General features: G+C 41.1%; 1 protein-coding gene across 1 annotated transcript in view; it reads right to left on the reverse strand.

The window, feature by feature from the left end:
• DPY19L1 (dpy-19 like C-mannosyltransferase 1) overlaps positions 1-18,794 on the reverse strand; it is an 83,267-nt gene that overhangs the window by 13,295 nt on the left and 51,178 nt on the right. The window contains exons 11-16 of the mRNA XM_055135013.1: positions 15,272-15,358; positions 13,716-13,775; positions 13,094-13,174; positions 8,011-8,112; positions 5,535-5,606; positions 2,458-2,507 (exon numbers count right to left, since the gene is read on the reverse strand). Of these exons, the coding sequence (XP_054990988.1) occupies positions 2,458-2,507; positions 5,535-5,606; positions 8,011-8,112; positions 13,094-13,174; positions 13,716-13,775; positions 15,272-15,358 (452 nt within the window). The remainder of the gene's footprint in view (positions 1-2,457; positions 2,508-5,534; positions 5,607-8,010; positions 8,113-13,093; positions 13,175-13,715; positions 13,776-15,271; positions 15,359-18,794) is intronic.

Consider the following 18,794-nt stretch of genomic DNA (forward strand, 5'->3'; position numbering starts at 1 on the left):
CTGTCTTTCTTGGGGGGAAACTCCAACAACAATAGTGAGTTTTGTGTTAAAATATGGAACGTAATCAAGGTAAAGAGAAAATGAAGTGAAATTCATCAGTTATACAGTTGGGGGTGGGGGGCGGGGGCGGGGGCAGGGGGCATACTGGGGTTTTTGGTGGTGGAATATGGGCACTGGTGAAGGGATGGAGGGATGGGTGTTTGAATATTGTATAACTGAGACATAAACCTGAGAACTTTGTAAATTTCCACATGGTGATTCAATAAAAATTAAAAAAAAAAAAAAGCCAACAACCAAACACCCGGGTTCTGTGGCAAGAAGCAAAGCAGGGAGAAAGACGCACAGGTATGGGGCAGCTGCAAGGGCGAGCACCAGCCCAAGGTCACCAAGAGAGTTGTTTCTGTGAGGCCTGCAGGGGCTGTGAGGCTGACCTGGTACTGTCCCGGGGAGCAGATGGGCTCCGCGGGTGGGTCAGAGCGAGTAGAGGGAGGAGGGGGTCCCAAGGAGGCAGACGGCAGCAGCACATGCAGGGCTCAGGCCGTGTCCACAGAGTTGAGACTCACCAGAAACCCAAGGACACAACAAACAGGGTCACGTTTAGGCATCAGAGGAAAATGCATGGGTTGAGTACACACATCCTCTCTACCAGAGCCCAGTGGATTTCCAGGCTAGAACAGGGCCTGGCCCAGAGAATTCCAATTCTATTTTGAATGGCAGAGTGATGCAATGATTCAATCAACTACTCACAACCCAGAATGCATGCAACTTGATTTGAAAACATGGTTTCAAGAAAACGGAAACATTAGCATATCAGTGAATTACGGGTTGATTCTTCCTAGTGCCAAGGAAAAATTATCAGTTACCATTTACGGAACATGACAACATTAATATGCTCAGTACTTCCCATTATTCTAAATAATCCCCCTCTAAAGCCAACTTTATCATAATCCGCTGTGGAGGAGAGCGAGTCAGCTGGCCTCTGGCAAAGCCACACGTGTATTTTGGCTCGCCTTGGAGTCGACATGACTCCGCTACAGCCTCCTCCCAACCTGACCCCTTGCTCCTGGATGCTAGAAACTCACATCTCAGATGGCCGCCTACTGTACTCCATCTTCCACCAGCATGTGACTTTGGTACTTAAGCAGAATGAAACTTCAAAGTTCCCTTCTTCCAGAAATGCTCTGATCCTACTTTCACCGAAAACCCCACGAAGCTCACTGTGTTTTTATATGATTATTCCTGCCGATGAGTCACTCTTGAAAGGAATTCTTTGTTTCAATGAAAAAGTTCACCTTTCCATTCAGAACTACAGCTAGAACTCATAGCTCCTTTGCAAACTCTTCAGAAACAATGTCATCTCAAATGAAGAGAAATTTTACATCATATATCAGAAACTCCTGCCCCTCCCTCCTCCAAGACCTCTTCAGGTACAAGTAAATAAAGAACCATTTCTAAATAAAAACAAGGGTTATCTCAAGAGCATATGCAATAATTTATCACTGGTTTGTGGAAACTTATAAGAGAGTAAAATATAAGCGTTCCTTACTTTTTTTACAATAAAAGAAAATAAAATGCAGACACATAAATTCAACAATCTCTCCCTTCCCCCAGAAGACTCTCATAGGAACAAACAGAGTCAACAATTCTTTTACTCCAACTTCGAATTCTACACAGAGGCACAAGGATGGCAGAATACCAGAGGAAGGTAACAACCTGCCATGGTGAAAGGACAGAAGGAAGCAAACGGGCCAGCGCACAGGAGCATTGTCGGAAAAGGAAGGCGTGAGTATTTTTTTTTTCAACTGTGAGTATCCTTCATTTTCTTTTAGATTTTTATTACTTTCTTACTAGTAAAAAATTTTAGGTAAGATAAGGACTCTGTCATACACTGCAAATATTTCCCCAATGCCTTTTTCTTTGAACAATATTTATAATACCTTTATCAGAGAATCTGGCCAGCATTCTCAATTTTTCATTCTAGCTTCTGGGTTTTAAGGCATGGTTAACAGAGCCTCTTTCGCGCTAAAATTATAAATAATAACAACCAACTCTTGATTAATTTGGGGGCTTCATTTTTTTCCATACTTAATTTTTGTGTAAAAGCTGAGGTATAGATCCAATTTGACATTTTCCTACTCTGTCCTCAAAGACAGCCAACTGGTTCTAAAGCCAGCAAGAAAATAATTTATTTTTTGCTGCTAATCCAAAGCAACAAGATGCAGCACACAACAGGTGAGGGCCACTGCCAGGCCGCTATGTGGGAGCTTGGGGGGCCACCGGAAGGCCGAGCAGGGCGGATGTGGGGGGACAGGCTACACAGGGCGGGTGTGGGGGGACAGGCTGCGCAGGACGGGCCTGGGGGAGGCTGTGTGCTGCACGCTGCAGTAGAGCATGGTGAGGGAAGGAAGCACCGATTCCACTGAGGGAGAGGGACGTTAAGATTTAGCACATATTTACCTGTTGGGTGTCTGCTGTTGGGCGAAGAAACCCCACATGTCACTGATAATCTGTAAACAGATTTTTAAATACTTTAGAAACACTATTTTAGGGGAGGGAAGGTCAAGATGTTAATTAAAGTATTTTCTCAAATCTTCAATATTTATTAAGAATATATTAAGTACAGGGTAAGCAGTTAAAGGGTGAACGCGACAACAGTTTGCGTTGCAGAGCACTCACTCCTACCCAACACCTCAGGGGCCTGTCCGAGGAAATGTCCTCATTTGGGAAGAGCATCTTGAGGGGAAGGAGCAACCTGGAGGAGCAACAGAGGGGCCGCCGCTGGCCAGGGGCATGGCTGGTCCTCAGTGTCTGCCCCGTGGCAGGATCAGGAACCACACGCAGAGACTCGGCTGGGCTCTGCCCACCCACCGTGCTCCCTCGAAGGGGCTGGAGTGACGGAGGCAGAAGCTACCCTGCTCCACGCCGAGACAGGAGTGACCTTCTGGTGCCATCTGGACCTGCAGCCACCCAGGAGGCCCACAGGGAGAACGGTCTATTGTTAGTGGGCGGGGCGGGGGCTCCCGGGCAGTTTGGGGGCGGGGGGGGGCACACCCGGGGCACTCGGCTGCTCTGGTGGCTGCTCAGGCTCAGCGGACGGGGTGTCACCAGGGCCACACCCAGTAGTGCTGTGCAGGGACCCCACCCACAGCCTCAGTATGCCTAGGGTCCAGGCCTTCTGACCTACCTTCCTGGATATGAAATCTGATTTCTAAGTGCCAGGCTCCCAAATGTTTGAAAATAAATTTCTTCAATCTGAAATATTTCTTTTTTAAATCCAGCATTTCAGCTTCTTCAGTCTGATCTCATGCTTCACCATCTCCAGCCATCCAGGTGACAGTCAGTGCCTACTGATCGCCAACACCTGACATTTCCTACTTCCTAATAGCCGCATGCCCACATGGAGTATGCAAAGCATTGAGCAAAAGCCAGCAGAAAATGACCGGTAAGATGTGAGGACAGTGGCTTTAGGAGAAAGCCAACACCACACAGAGCCCAGAGTCCTATCCCCACTCCTCTCCTGTGGACACGATGTGAAACCGAACAGCCTCTCTGGCTTCCAACCCTGCCACTGTCAGATGAGGTAACAATATCTGTACCCCACCAAACTGTTAACCAATCACCCAAAATAATGTGTACAAAACATTTTTGGAGATTTCAAAGCAGAGTCAGAATACAGAATATGAACAATAATTATAGTTCAGAGTATTTTATCATTACAGAATATTGTGTTAATACAGAAAACACTAGCTACAAATTAGATAAGTTTTATGTCTATCATGTTTTTCAGTTCTGGATTAATTCCAATTCATCCTTAAAACACTTGTAAATAGAGTTCAGGAACTCTTAAAAAAAGAGAGTATCATACCACTTCTTCTTCCTTAAGCCTGGAATACCTGTGATAAAACTGGGCTATGAAGACCACTATCAAAGAAAAACTGAAAGTTTAACTATTTTTATCAGGTTTAGGAAGACATTGTTAATATTCTATTTTCTTATTAATAATAGGTCTAGCCACAGTAACATTGGCTTGTCCTTTCTCCTCTCTTTCTCCCTTGCCTCAGGGAGCTTAGATTAATTGGGTTACACCCATCATGGTGTTCCTGAGGCACTCCCATTCCTCTGTGTTTATCTTCAACCTCTCCTCTGTGCTCTCTTTCCCCAATCTGTTAATCACTATATCCCAAATCAGACTCTGACTTGTAAGGTCAGATCCTTCTAAGGATTCTGGATCCTGTATTTGTAAAGGAAATATTGCTTTTCTCTTTCCCTTATGTCCTTTGCGGTTTTCTTTAGAGCAATGTCCTTTTTGTACAGACACCGGAAGACAGCTAAAGCTATGCCTTTGTAACTTGGGAGTTACTGACTTCCAATATTTACTCCTGGACACTTATTATATGTACTCGACTTAAGCCTCAGTTGCCCTTAGTTACTAGCTAGTGCCCCAAAAGGAGGGTCCTGATGAAAAGACTTGGATGGACCCAGGGCAAGCCATGAGCTATCCTGGCATCAAAACAAGACAGGCCAAGTGCCATAAAACTTATCATAAGTTAAGAGCACAGTCATGGACAAATTCATGACCCAAAGAGGAGTGATTGGACAAGGACCCTGCTAGGGTTAGGAAGACTAATCTGGCCAGAGCATTGTACTCTGGGATCTAGAGTGAGATGACCCCAGGAGAGCCACCCTATAAGCTTAATATATCTCTTACTGTGACCACACAAAATGACTGAAAGATTATTAAGAAGCAAGTCTAAGATGACAGTTTAAGTGGATACAAACTAAGGAAAGGAGAAATACACCCTTAGATGAAATTCTGCCCTTGGTATATATGTTGATTGTGCTCCCTCACCTATGGGTATTTGCTACCCCTTGGGTGGGTGACTAAGGCTGCGAGACTGGGTGAGGAGTGAGACTAGAATGGGGAAAGTAGGAGGCGGGAATGAGTGGAGTGTGAGATTGGAATGGGGCGCTCAGTGAGACTGTAACAGGCATGCAAGGAGAATGGAATAAACGGCGGGACGGAGACTGGAATAAATAGGACTCATCACCAACCAGCTTGGCAGCCCTGTTCCCTCCTGCATTTGCCTGTTGGTGGCAGCAGCGGCGAGCTGAGGTGGGGAAGTAGCTCATGGCCACAGAATGCACATGGTGTGAGCACCTACACATTTTGTGAACACACAAATAGGCTGAACACACAGAGTGATACTTAGAAAGTTACAAATAAAGTATTTTAGGGAAATGTTACATACAAGTTAAAAATTACTCAAAAGCAATTTACATGATGCAAAAAGATTCTATCACAGATTTTTTTTCAAAATACATAGCTACAAAACCTGAATCATTCTTTGACCACATTTATGCTAACAGAATATTCTTAAGACTTGTAAATATTATCGAAGATGATGACCAAGAGAACACAAAGATAGCTTATTAAATCAAGCTGTCCCGCTAACACATAGCCTGGAATACGCATCAACTGTGCAGAAACAAGCAAATGTCTTGCTCTAAGAAGAGGTGGCAAGGAACGAACATACCTTTCTGACAATTGCGAGGAACACGACAAGGACAACTGGAAGCAACAATGTCTTTGTATACCGCAGTGGAGTCTGAAAGTCAGAAAACATTTTGATAGAGGAAATGCTATTTTAAACAGATGCACTGTGATGTGAAATAATAATTAGATTAATTTGGGGGTCAAACCCCGTGGTGTCCAATAGAACATATGGGATGCCAGGGATCCAATCTGGCTTGGTCATGTGCAAGACAAGTACCCTACCCACTGTAGCATCACTCTGGCCCCTACCTAATTTAATTTTTAAAAGAAAATGCAAAAGAAAAATATTAACCCATCTAGAGCGCACTCTCTTCATAAATACTGAAGATGCATTTCCACAGAAACATATTTGCCAAAAATTACTAAGCTCAAAAATACTAACAAATACAGTTCCCAGTGATGAGAGCACAGATTACTGTTCACTTCTAGTGGTTTTTAACTAGAAAGCTCAACTCCTTCCACTGGAATGAGATTATTCCAGTGAATAAAAGTAAATAAAAGTAATTTTATTCCAGTGAATAAAAGTAAGCAGAGAATAAAAACATTATCTAGTTCACATATGAGACTATGTTTATCACTGTCATCCCATTGCTCATCGATTTGCTCAAGCGGACCAATAACGTCTCCATTGTGAGACTTATTACTGTTGTTGGCATATCGAATACAACACAGGTGGATTTCCGGGCTCTAAAAGGGATAAAATTTAATTTTCCTTTAGTAAAAATGCAAGATATTAACAACAAAGTGCTACAGATTCTGATCATGTGTATCTCTCAAGACCCTTGGTCACAATCTTAATTTACTAGTAATGCTCGGGCATCACTCCTGGCTCTGTACTTGGAAAGTACTCCTGGTGGTGCTCTGGGAACCATATGGGATGTTGGGATCTGAACCCGGGTCGGGCAGATAGAAGACAAACACTCTACCCACTGTACTACCTCTCCAGCCCTAGTACTTTGTAATTTTTAAATCTATTTCTATTTTCTAAATTTTAAAGTGTTTAATCTAAGCAAAATATAAACTAAACAGTTTAAGTAAGTTGCCATTTGCTGATAATAGTCAATAATAAATGTAAGACTAGCTATACGATATAGGCGTTTACCTTCAAATAAAGCAACGTGTTAAATGTATTTCAGTATCTTTAAAAAATTTAACAGTTAAAACAATTTTGAAATTATGTTCTTTCTTTTTTCTCAATCAATCATTAGAGTCTGAATGACAACACTTTCTGGAGAAATTTACTTAAATTCTTCAAGGCAACGTAGAGGGGCCAGGGATTTCAGGACAAGGAGCTATTCTGAGCACGCGGACTCGGAGCTCTGCGTCCACACACTTTTCCTGAGGGATCTTTCACTTCTTGGTCTATACTTTCTTCCAACCCCGCTATGACATGCACACACTTGAGTCCTGTGCTCGGATCTATACTGCACCGTCTGTGCCTGCTTCTGCAGACGCTTCCTCAGGCGCTGCCGTCCTCTCCCCTGCCCTCAGGCAGCACACAGCAAAGCCTTTGCTGGAACACAGGAAACGAGGCTGAAAGAGCAGGGCTGGAGTGCACGGCCCCTCCCGGACAAGCACACGAGGAGGCCTGGCTCCAAGCGTGCGTGGCGTGAGGCACCAGAGATCACTGGCCTGTACTGGGGACAGGGCCCGACTGAAGAGGAGGTGAGTGGGACACGAGCACCAGAGAGGACTGTTGTAGTTTAGTGGACACACACATCTGGGGGGGGAGTGTGTCTCAGGTAATAAAAAGTAGTAACCGGGTTCCATAAGTGCTATAAGCATAGGCTCAGCTGCTGGACCACACGAGCTCATAAAATACCGCAGAAAAATCTCTACTTAACACTGAAATGTCAACACCTAAATAGCTAATTCTGTCTGTATAATATATGTTCCCAGCATACTCTCAGAAATTAGTAAGCTATGTCACAAAGAATCAGCACCACTTGTTTAAGAACATCAAGTGATATCACAAACTTTGGCCTCACAATCCACTAAACTGCTCCCTGGTTTTCTTCCACATATCTAAGTAGTTTTAGAATAAAAAATGTTCTTGGAATGAAACACATACACCCCAATGTACTCATTCTTATTTCAGAGCAATGAGATCATTCAGATAGCCACAAAGTGAGTGGAAATGTAAGAGCTCGAGTGCTTCGCTGAATTAATGCTTTCTCTGAAAAGAGGCAACTTGACATGGCTCTGTGTTCATCCATCCAAAAAGCCATCATTTGTTTGAATGCCAGTGTCTAAATCATCACACGAGAGAAGCCCATCTATTTCAGGGAGATGAACTAATGCAAATAAGGACATTTTCCTCCAAGCTGCCTGATTTTCTTTGTTCCTTGAAACCAAGAGAACAGCAGCAGAGAGCACAGACTGGCAGTATAGGAGCGAAACTTCGTAAAAAGGACGCCTGGAAATCCGAGGGAGGAAAACTAGAAATCACATCTTACCTCCTTTTCCATGAAGTCAAACTCTGCCGCACAGGTATACAGCAAAGTGTCAAAATCCTTGTAACTGAAGAATTTTGATGTGAGCAGGTTGCCGATGTGAGCCTAGCGGGGAGAGAGGAGCTGGCATCAGTTGGCATCCTGCACTACAGGACCCTCTGCTCTGACAGAGCTGCTCCAGGCACGGCTGGCCACTGCCTGGGGGAAAATGCTGTGCCCTGGCCATCCCATCCTCCTGGCGCCACCATCACTTGTGGACAAACCAAAGACTTGAGGCTGTGCATACTTGCTCCTGAAAACACCACACCAAGTCTCCTTCGCTCGCGCCTCCCAGATGTGGTGGGTTTGCAAACGGACGTGGACACAGTCTTAAAGGAATGATATGCAGGAAGTCAAGGAAAGAAACTAAAGGTCCAGACTGCCGGGATGGCTTCTGAACTGCAGAGGACCTTGAAAGTGACACCAGCGTAATTCTTAACAGTGTATCACGCTTTCTCATAGTCCTTCATCTACTCTTCACAAAAGAGATCATGAAAGGTTAAAAAAAACTAGACAAAAAAATGAAAATATTGGGGCCGGAGCAATAGCACAGTAGGTAGGGCGTTTGCCTTGCACACGGCCGACCCGGGTTCGATCCCCGGCATCCCATATGGTCCCCTGAGCACCGCCAGGAGTGATTCCTGAGTGCGAAGCCAGGAGTAACCCCTGTGCATCGCCGGGTGTGACCCCCCAAAAAAAAAGCAAAAAAAAAAATGAAAATATTTGCCAAACTTTTAAGTTCACCATTACCTGAAAAAGCAAGACTCAAAGGAGAAAAGAAAGATTAAATCTAAGATACACCACACCAAAATTCATACATGATTATATATAAAATGGGGGCACCTGAGACTGGAGCCATAGCACAGTGAGTAGGGTGTTTGCCTTGCATGTGGCTGACCCAGGTTTGATTCCCAGCATTCCATATGGCCCCCGAGCACCATCAGGTGTAATTCCTGAGTGCAGAGCCAGGAGTAAGCCCTGAGAATTGCCGAGTGTGACCCAAAAATAAAATAAAATAAAATAAAATAAAAAATTAAACGGGGGCATCAGGGTGAAACTGCTGAGCCATTTTAAAATATTTTGTCTTTTGGGGAAGAAACAACACATACTGAAAAATTTAGAACCAATAAAGGAATGAGATAATACCTAAAAATGCTTTAAAAATATCAATAAAATAAAAAGGAGTCTTTAGAGGCTGGAAAGGTAGTACAGTGGGTAAGACGTTTGCCTTGCACGTGGCCAACCCAAGTTTGATCCCTTGCATCCTTTAAGTTTCCTTGAGCCCACCAGGAGTGATCCCCGAATGCAGAGCCAGGAATAAGCCCTGAGCACAGCCAGGTATGGCCCCAAAACCAAAGGAAGAAAAGGAAAGGAAAGAAACAAAGAAAGAAACAAAGAAAGAGTTTTTAAAAGCAAGTAACAGGACCCTCTGCGGCGCTTAAAGACTTTGACTCCAAAGATGTAACACATTCGGGCATCCAGCGCAGCACCCGAGAGCAATGCATTGGGACACCAAACTGGGCTACAACTCGGTGCTGCTGGGGGTGGATTTTTTTTTTTCCTCCCCACCCTATCTTCCTGCATGGAAAGCGGCGGGCTGGCGGCACCATGTGGCAGGCGCCATCTTCTGATTCCAGACCCACAGGTATTCGGATTTTACTTTGGGGGCTCCCAGGAACTCATGGGAAGGGGGCGTAACCGGCACGCCCTCGGCCCAGATAAACCCGGAGCCGCTGAGCGCGAATCGGACCCTCTGCGCCTAAAGACTTTGAATTCAGAGACTTCTTACAGCAATGCACTGGGACTGTGAGCTGGGCTATGTAATTTCTGGCAGAATTCTCCCTAGACTTTATACAGAAATCCAAAACCGTTCAGCAATGTGAATTGGTTCCATTTGAACAGGTCTGACTTGGGGGGGAAACTCCAAATAATAACAGTAAGTTTTTGTTGAAAATATTGAAGGTTTTTAATGTAGCAGCCACCTCTGGACTGTGAACTAAGCAAAAGCCCCACGCTGGCCGACGTGGCGTGGCGTACACCATACTATGAGGCGCAGGAAGGGGGATGAGGGGGAAAAGGAAAAAAAAAAAAAAAAAAAAAGGGAAAAGGAAAAAGAGAAAAAAAAAGAGAGAGAGAGAGAGAGTTATGTCAACTATAGTGAGTTTTGTGTTGAATTATGGAATGTAATCAAGGTAAAGAAAAAATGAAGTGAAATTCGTTAGTTATACAGTAGGGGGTAGGGGGTGGGGGCGGGGGGTATACTGGGGTTTCTGGTGGTGGAATATGGGCACTGGTGAAGGGATGGGTGTTTGAATATTGTATAACTGACATATAAACCTAAGAACTTTGTAACTTTCCACATGGTGATTTAATAAAAATTAAAAAAAAAAAAAAAAAGCAAGTAACAACACTGGAAAATCTCAGATGGTATGGAGGAAATAAGCCTTAAATATAAAAATAATTGTCACAAATAAAAGAATTCTATTTCACTAATTAGAGGACAGATAAATAAACTGGACACATGAGGAAAATTTCAAAATTAAGTTTTCTACAAAAGAGATATTTAAAAGTAATCAGAAAGGTAAAACTAAACAAGAAGACACATTAAGTACACTGAACCAAATAACTTTAGCCTTAGCAATTGCTATGTCTCACAAAACCGAACCCAAGCAATAATTACATATACACAATATGACAAATGACATTAAATACTGGCAAAATGAAGCACTAAGACAATGCACATCATGAACATATTTGCAGTGAACAGTAAAGATCAAATTACACACACGCGCTGGCAAGACTGCAGGAAGAAACTGAGCCCTGACAGCACTCGCTGGAAGTCTCAATGTTGTTATCCGATAAAACAAAAACGCAGACAAGGTTAGCGTAATGGCTGACTGAGATCAGAGAGCCACGGAACAAGCATCCACAGAGAAAGCGTTTGAGACCTCACCTCTCTGGTTTCAAACACTTTGGGCGAGCTGGGCCACCAGCACAGCAGGGCACGCCCCTCAGCCACACCCCTACCTGGCACACAGGGGTCTTCAGCACAGCTATGTGCCTTTCCTCTCTCTTCTTTTCTCTGGCCCCAGGCAGTGTGAGCATCTGAAGGTCAGTCGGGCTCTGAACCCAGCTGCACAGGCTGCTCAGTGCGTGCCGCTGGGCTCTGAGGTTCAGGCATCACACGGGGCCTCACATCTGGGGCCCTCACACCTGCCAGGTGTGCACCGCACCCTCAGTCACCTCCCTGCCCATGCCACGCGGAAAGCCCTTTTCAAGTGTTCACATTTCACTACACATTTTCAAAGAACAAATAAAAACATAAAACTTGTTTCTAATCAGAAACAGAAAAATGAGAAATGGGGCCACTCCCTGAGCTGAGCTGGGGATCAAACCCAGGCCAGGTATATTCAAGTAAGCGCCTGACCAGCTTTACTATCGCTCCAGCTCTGAGCGATAAAACAAAACAAAACAAACACCCAAAAAACTTAATAAGGTCTTTGAACCAACTTTTAAAGCCGACCCATTTACACAATACACAGAAAGTGGGGAAAAGCAAGAAAATATAAAGGGCACCTAGCTATACAAGTCTGATCAGCTTAAAAATCCAAACAAGGAAAATTAAATAAAAGAACAGAAAAATGACAACTAATCAATTCAAACTCCAGACTGTGAAACTTGCTGAGAAGTTTCAAAAGTGGGACCAAAGGTAAGTAAAGCTTGCCACCCCCATCACCGTCTCTGGCATACAGATCTGTAAAGCAAAGCTCTGAATGCCAGATGGAGGCGACCCACATGGAGAAGGAAAACCTCCCATGGCAAAGCAAATCAATTTAAAAAACTTAAGACTACTTTAGATATAATGCAAAGATCTCAGTGAGAATTTTCACTAACTGAATGCTACAGTAACAACAAAAACAAACAAACAAACAAAAAACATGAAACAATGATACAGATGAGATGGATGTTTCCCTAAAGTTACAAACTATCAAAGAAGTTTCCCGAGAATATGGTTTAGAGTAGAAAATCTTCCTAGAAGCAAACTCAGAATCTGAGAGCAACCGACCCTGTCAGATTCTACCAAACATCTAAGAAAGAAACAATTGCCCACCATTATCCTCATGAATATAGACAAAAATATCAGTCAACCATTTCCAGCAACATAAAGGAAAAAAAATAACACACCAGAAGTATCTGATGCTCCCTAAGAAGTCACGGCTTGGGTCAATATGGAAATCACTTAATATCAGAACTAGTAGATATGGCAGAGAAAGACCAACAGGTCCAATTCCTCGCTACTATAAATCTCAACAAAACTGTCAAAAATAACCCTATACAGGGGTTCTAGAAGTTGGCCAAAAGGGAAGTAGGTGGAAAAAAATTCATTCACTAAAAGTCTTTTCTTAACATGGTTAACTTGGATTAAACTACCTGTGAAGGCTTATAAACAAATCTTTCACCAGTATTGATTTTTATAAGTCTTGACAGAACTGAGAGGAAAAAAAGAATGAGACTTTCTGGGCCTGGAGCGAGCGCACAGCAGGGAGGGCGTTTGCCTTGCATGTGACCCCAGCATCCTATACAGTTCCCCGAGCACTCTCAGGAGTGATTCCTGAGCACAGAGCCCTGAGCATCGCCCGCTGGGTATGGCCCCAAATCGAAACAACAGCAACAAAATGAGACCTTACTATGATCCCATTTCAGAGGTGCTGGAAAATGAAGTCGTTCTCTATTACAATAGGGTTGTTGAAGAAGCCCCAGAAGTCCAGATAGACATTAAAATCCATGCTTCAATGTCTGGAGCGTCTTAGCTTTGAATTTATTAAACCACTGTGATATACTTTCTCAACAGAGTAAGTGACTTATGTCAAGGAATTAATTTTCAAAAATAGAGACCATACAGTTACATTTATTTCCTAATAGAGTAATAATAAAAGAGATAAATGATAGACTTAAACTTAGAATTTAATAGTGATACTTTAAAACTGCAAGCAATTCATTCTTAATTCTTTTCCAGTCTTTAAGAATAAGCAGAAAATGCACTTACATCATCTGCAATGCCAAAGATTTTAGATGTCAAATACTTGAGTATAACAGTTCCAAACAACCAAAAACATCCCTGGATAACCTAAAATAAACAAATAAAAATAAACTGATGCTTCATATAAACACTCTGTAGATGGTTTAGGATGGAAAATGAAATGCCTTAAAACATCTATGACATAAATATCTTCATATTCAAGGAAAAATGCTAAAAACTGCAACTAAAATTAAAATGAGTACTACTAGAAAAATCAATGGATATCACTGAACAACAAAAAATATATACAATTTTACTATAAAGCTAACAATTTTCATAGGAGATTTATTTAGCAGTTTCAGTGCAATTCCTCTCCTGTTAACAGTCCCTTCTACATACACTGCTTCCCTGGGGGAAAATATAGGTTAATAAAATAAACAGCACTGGAGTTCTTTACCTACTTATCCAGTATTATTATTAACTTGTTTCATAAAAAGGATAATTTGGCACATTAAAAATGAGCCCGAATATGCTTTAAAGCTATAAGAACCCTTGTGTTACATAGATCATTTCCTTAAAAGTAAAACATAAAACAAATGATATATTTTAGAGAGGGAAAACATATGCATTCAAATAGATTGATTCTTACCCATAAACTAAGTTCAGATACATTTATTTTCAGGAAATGTGGTTTCATTGCCAGTATACACTACATGGAGAAAAATCATACAGCACACAGTTAATACCCCCAAATATAATTTTAAATATCAAAAATCACAACTAAATAATAAGACCCAAGTGTCTAGACGTCAGTTTACTATGGCTGTTCTACAGAGAACCATTACAAGATCACTGACAAACATCAGAAACAATACAACTTAATCAAAGGAGATCTGGGAAGTGATTTTTTTAAGTTGAAAAATAGATAATTACATATAATTTTCTATGATTAACATACCTAAAAACGAAGATATATACAATAATTTCAGAGTTTTAAACATATCTTATGTAAGTAGGGTATTTATTTAACTATGATTAACTGGAAACAAACTCCAAAAATGTTTCTAACCTACCAACACTTCTCTATCAAATCTCGTGTCTTTTTCAGGTGTATTTCAAAAGACAGCACCAAAGTGAACCCAAATTTCTTTTTAGAAATTTTTGAGTATCTGAGAATCAGATACTGCAAATATCATTCAAACTATGCTAAGATTGGGGTTGAAATTGAGGAGAGGAAAATGGTTATAGTTAAACATGCACAAAAACACTATATTCTGTTAATTGTTGATGTTGTTTGTTCTCATAGATCAAAATATATAAAATACACAGTAACAAGCTTAATTCCTACCCTTTACACATGCAGTGCCAAGTAACTAGTCAGGCATCTACCACAGTGCAGGCATGCACTACACGGACATTTCCTACAAAATGTATTTTCATTAGTTTCTACCGGTAATCTTTTGGCTTCCCTATCCACTGAGGCAAGAGTCATTATTTTAACATGAATAACAACAGGGCTTTCCCCATACACACGTGTGAAATACTGTAGTACATTTGTTACCTTTCTAATTAAAAACAGAATCCACTACTTGCAAAAACTATTCATATTACTCTTACAACACAACTCAGTAAAGGTTTTCTGTCATTTGAAAGCAGCAGCATCACCTGCTAATTGCCCATTTCTGTGACTGACACTAGTCAAGTCACATAACCTGAAAACGGTTATGGCCCAGCCTGGGAAGTAGTATATTTTTGCAGAATAGATTTTTAAGTAACTATTATTTACAAAACAGGACAAAGAAATAGGAAAGTTTGTCAATAAATTCTAGAAATCAAGGTCAAAATAAGTAACTGAAAGGATTCTTGAAGAACCAGTACATTTCCAGTTAATCCATGAGATTACAATTTTACACTTAGGAAACCAGCTATACGAAAGCACATGCAATTTGAATATAGAGAACAATTTCTTTTCTCTTCTAGAAACTATGAGATTGGGACTTATAAGACAAAGTGCTGTATTCCAGCATTAGCTTCGCTTGTTTCTTTTCTGTCTGAGAGTGTGTATTAGAATCCACTATCACAATCAGATGAAGTCAATCATGCTCTTGTGATAGTTCTTGCAGAAAATGTTTCATGAACTCAAATCAATGATAAAGAAACTGAAAAACCATTCATTTCCCATCCACATACTTAAAGAAAACTTACCCATATTATTACCAAAGAGGACGCATAATAAGAAGTTAATAACATTGAGTTTCCAAACATCAAGACAAAACAAACTGCGAGAGAAATCTGGAAAAATTCAAGGAAAAATACAATTAATGCACAAAAACCCAAAACCTTAAACCTTAGTAGTTTTTAGTCTGAAAACTGCACATGCCACGAATATATAGTGAAAATAGCCCGCGCCCTATTCACACTCTACACGCTGGCGGCTCGCCAGTGTTACCAGAGCTCCATTCCTTCCTCTAAACAATCTCACATACACAAACTTTTCTAATTTTTCAAAATCACTAATGGAAATTTAATCTTTAGAGTGAATATACTATTGTTTGCTTTTACTCGAAATTTGTTTCAGGGTTTTCCTTATCAATTCATCCTAACTCATTTGGTTATTTCATTGAACAGCTAAAAAAGTTTTCCTCTTAAAAGATGTATAATAATTCATTTAACAACTCCACTGGGCACTGCTGGACACAAGTGTTTCCCAGCCGGGTTTTGCTATGATGTCCACCCCCCTCCTCCCAAATTAAAAACACTGCTATGACACACATCCTTATAGGTATCTATGGTTCTTTCTCCTTCACCACTACAGCCTCAGGACCAGGAAATGCTAGTGCTCAAACATCAGTGTTTGTTTGTTTTTTAATCAATAAACCAAGAAAAATGAGAAATTTCTAAGTTACAGAATAATTAACAAATACTCTAGAATTAGCATCTTTTTGAGTATCTATGTTTTAACATCTTTAAAAGTCATCACAGGAAAAGTCACTGCAGAATCTCTATTTCTTTTTGTCTGCTTGACAAGTAGCAGTGCAGCACTGTCATCCCATCCTTCATCAATTTGCTCAAGCGGGCACCAGTAACGTCTCCTTTGTGAGATTTGTTGTTACTGCTTTTGGCATATCTAATATGCCACGGGTAGCTTGCCAGTCTCTGCCATGCGGGTGAGATACTCCTGGTAGCTTGCCGGGCTCTCCGAGAGGAACAGAGGAATCGAACCTGGGTTGGCCGTGTGCAAAGTAAACGCCCTACCCACTGTGCTATCGCTGCAGTCTACTTGACAAGTAAACTGAACAATTTTGTTTAAACAGAAAAAATATGAGGAAATTCCTAGCAAAAAAGTTACAAAAATCTGTCCTATTATTATCGGTAAACTAGCAATTTAAAACTCTGTCCATGAGTAAGTAATAACTCCCTTAGTTCAACAGGTAGGTTCTACCAAACTTTACTGGAATAGTTTTCCAAACTTATAAAAAAAATCTACCACAGGAAGAAAAAAAAAATTTTTAATCACAAGCATGCAAAGAAATAGGAAAATATAAATGACTCAAAATAAAACCATAAACCAACAGACCAAAAGTAACTGTCACAGAGAAAATCAGATACCAGATTTACCAAAGATTTTTAAACAAGTTTTGAAAGAACTAAAGAGGAAAGAAAGTCAAGAATAAAGAACAAAATGATCCCCCCACCACCCAAAGAAGATACATAAAAAGAAGTGGGAAAGAAATTCTAACTTAAATACGCAAATAAAATTTAAACAAGAAATTCACATGTCGAAGTGAAAAGCATATTTGGCCAGAGAGAATGCACACTGGCGGCAGGACACCAGAATCTCAGGTCTGAGGACGTGTCCCACACTGTGACAGCCCCAACAGCGTCCCTGTGAGGTGTAATCACCATCCTGGATGTCTCATGCATGTATCCTAGGAGAATCTTCAGGGGAGAGAATGTGTCGGTAAGAATTTTTAAAGTAAGCTTTAATGTCAATAATGCATAGAGGTAAACTTTGATTTTCTTTAATCTACTGAAAAGACAAACTGCTACAAATTCTAGGTTTGCTCTGGATAAGACAGTATAAATATTTTTTCTATTTTAAGGAATCTCCCTAGAAAGCAAGGATTTCTTCCTTTGTGTCATCATCAGGGCATCAACTAAGTAAACTCTTTGTGACTGTAAAAGAACTAAACATTGTTTGCAATTATGCAAGCTTCTGTATGTATCATTACTAACGTCATCACTTTGGCTAAATAACCATTAATTCATAATAATCTTTGTGTTTTAAAATCTTTTGATAACTTTGACCAAATATCGCTAAATCAAAGTCTAAATAACTTTAGTTACCATGAGATGCTTTTTTTCCCAGAGGATGCTGGGAATCCTATAGAACTGTCGTCCTCTCGTGTGCAAAGAAAGATACTAATTAGGTTTCTTTGGTGCCTTAAATGGCTTGGGGAGCCTTGTCAAATAAAAAGTGTTATATTCCTGTGCCTACACAAGTCATACAAAAGAAGCTCTTCTTGTTGTAGATGTATAGGTGTATGACAAAACAGTCTGAATTCTAGAAAACTCCTACACAGGTGGTGCCATAGAAAATGTAATTGATGGGGCCGGAGCGATAGTACAGCAGGCAGGGTATTTGCCTTGTACACGGCGACCCAGGTTCAGTCCCTGGTATCCCATATGGTCCCCCAAGCACCGCCAGGAGTGATTCCTCACTCCTGGAGAGCCAGAACTAACCCCTGAGCATCGCCGACATGACCCAAAAAAGCAATAAATAAATAAGAAAATGCGACTGATATCTTACAATACCTTAAACAGTTTTTTTGACAATCACATGTACTGAATACTAACCAAATCTTTAAAAAACTTTAACCTGACCATTAAAAAACTTTGATATTTACATAAATTACTATTTTAATCTTATTATTTGGTAAAATTTCTTTCTCAAAGAGACTCATAAAAATGAAAGATTTTTTATTTTATTTATTTACTTTGGGGAGAGACCACACATCTCAGTGCTTGGGCTTACTCCTGGCTCTGTGCTCAGGGATCACTCCTAACAAGGATCAGGGCACCATATATGGTGCTGGGGATTGAATTCGGGTCAGCCACTTGCAAGGTAGGCACCTTACCTATCGTACTATCTCTCCAGTCCCTGAAAATGAGGTTTTTTTTTTTCTTTTTGGGTCACACCTGTGATGCACAGGGGTCACTCCTGGCTCTGCACTCAGGAATTACCCCTAGTGGTGCTGAAGGGACCATATGGGATGCTGGGAATCGAACCCGGGTCGCCGCATGCAAGGCAAACACCCTACCCGCTGTGCTATCACTCCAGCCCCTGAAAATTACAGTTTTATAATAAATTTCAGATCATAAAACCAAAATGCATAAAAAGTTACAGAACTAATAGAAAAAAACTGAATTCAAGCACAAGAATAATGTGATACTAAATAGAGAATGACAACTAACTTTAAATAACTTTGCTAAGTATTTTGTCTTATTGTCCACATGTAAGGAAAACGTCTCTTATGCTACCAGCAATAAAAATAGGACCACATAAAGAACTACAGAGAAGAAAACAATTACATCTTCCCCTCAATGTGCAGAGTTTCTGTTGTTTTTCTCGTGGGGGAGGACGAGGTCTAACAGAGCGTTTCCTCTGCTCCCAGCAGGCCCCACTCTAGCAGGACTTGGGGAGAGGGGAACAGGAAGCCAGTCCTGT

The sequence above is a fragment of the Sorex araneus genome, chromosome 1, assembly GCF_027595985.1.
Source record: "Sorex araneus isolate mSorAra2 chromosome 1, mSorAra2.pri, whole genome shotgun sequence".
In the NCBI taxonomy this organism is placed as follows: Eukaryota; Metazoa; Chordata; class Mammalia; order Eulipotyphla; family Soricidae; genus Sorex; species Sorex araneus.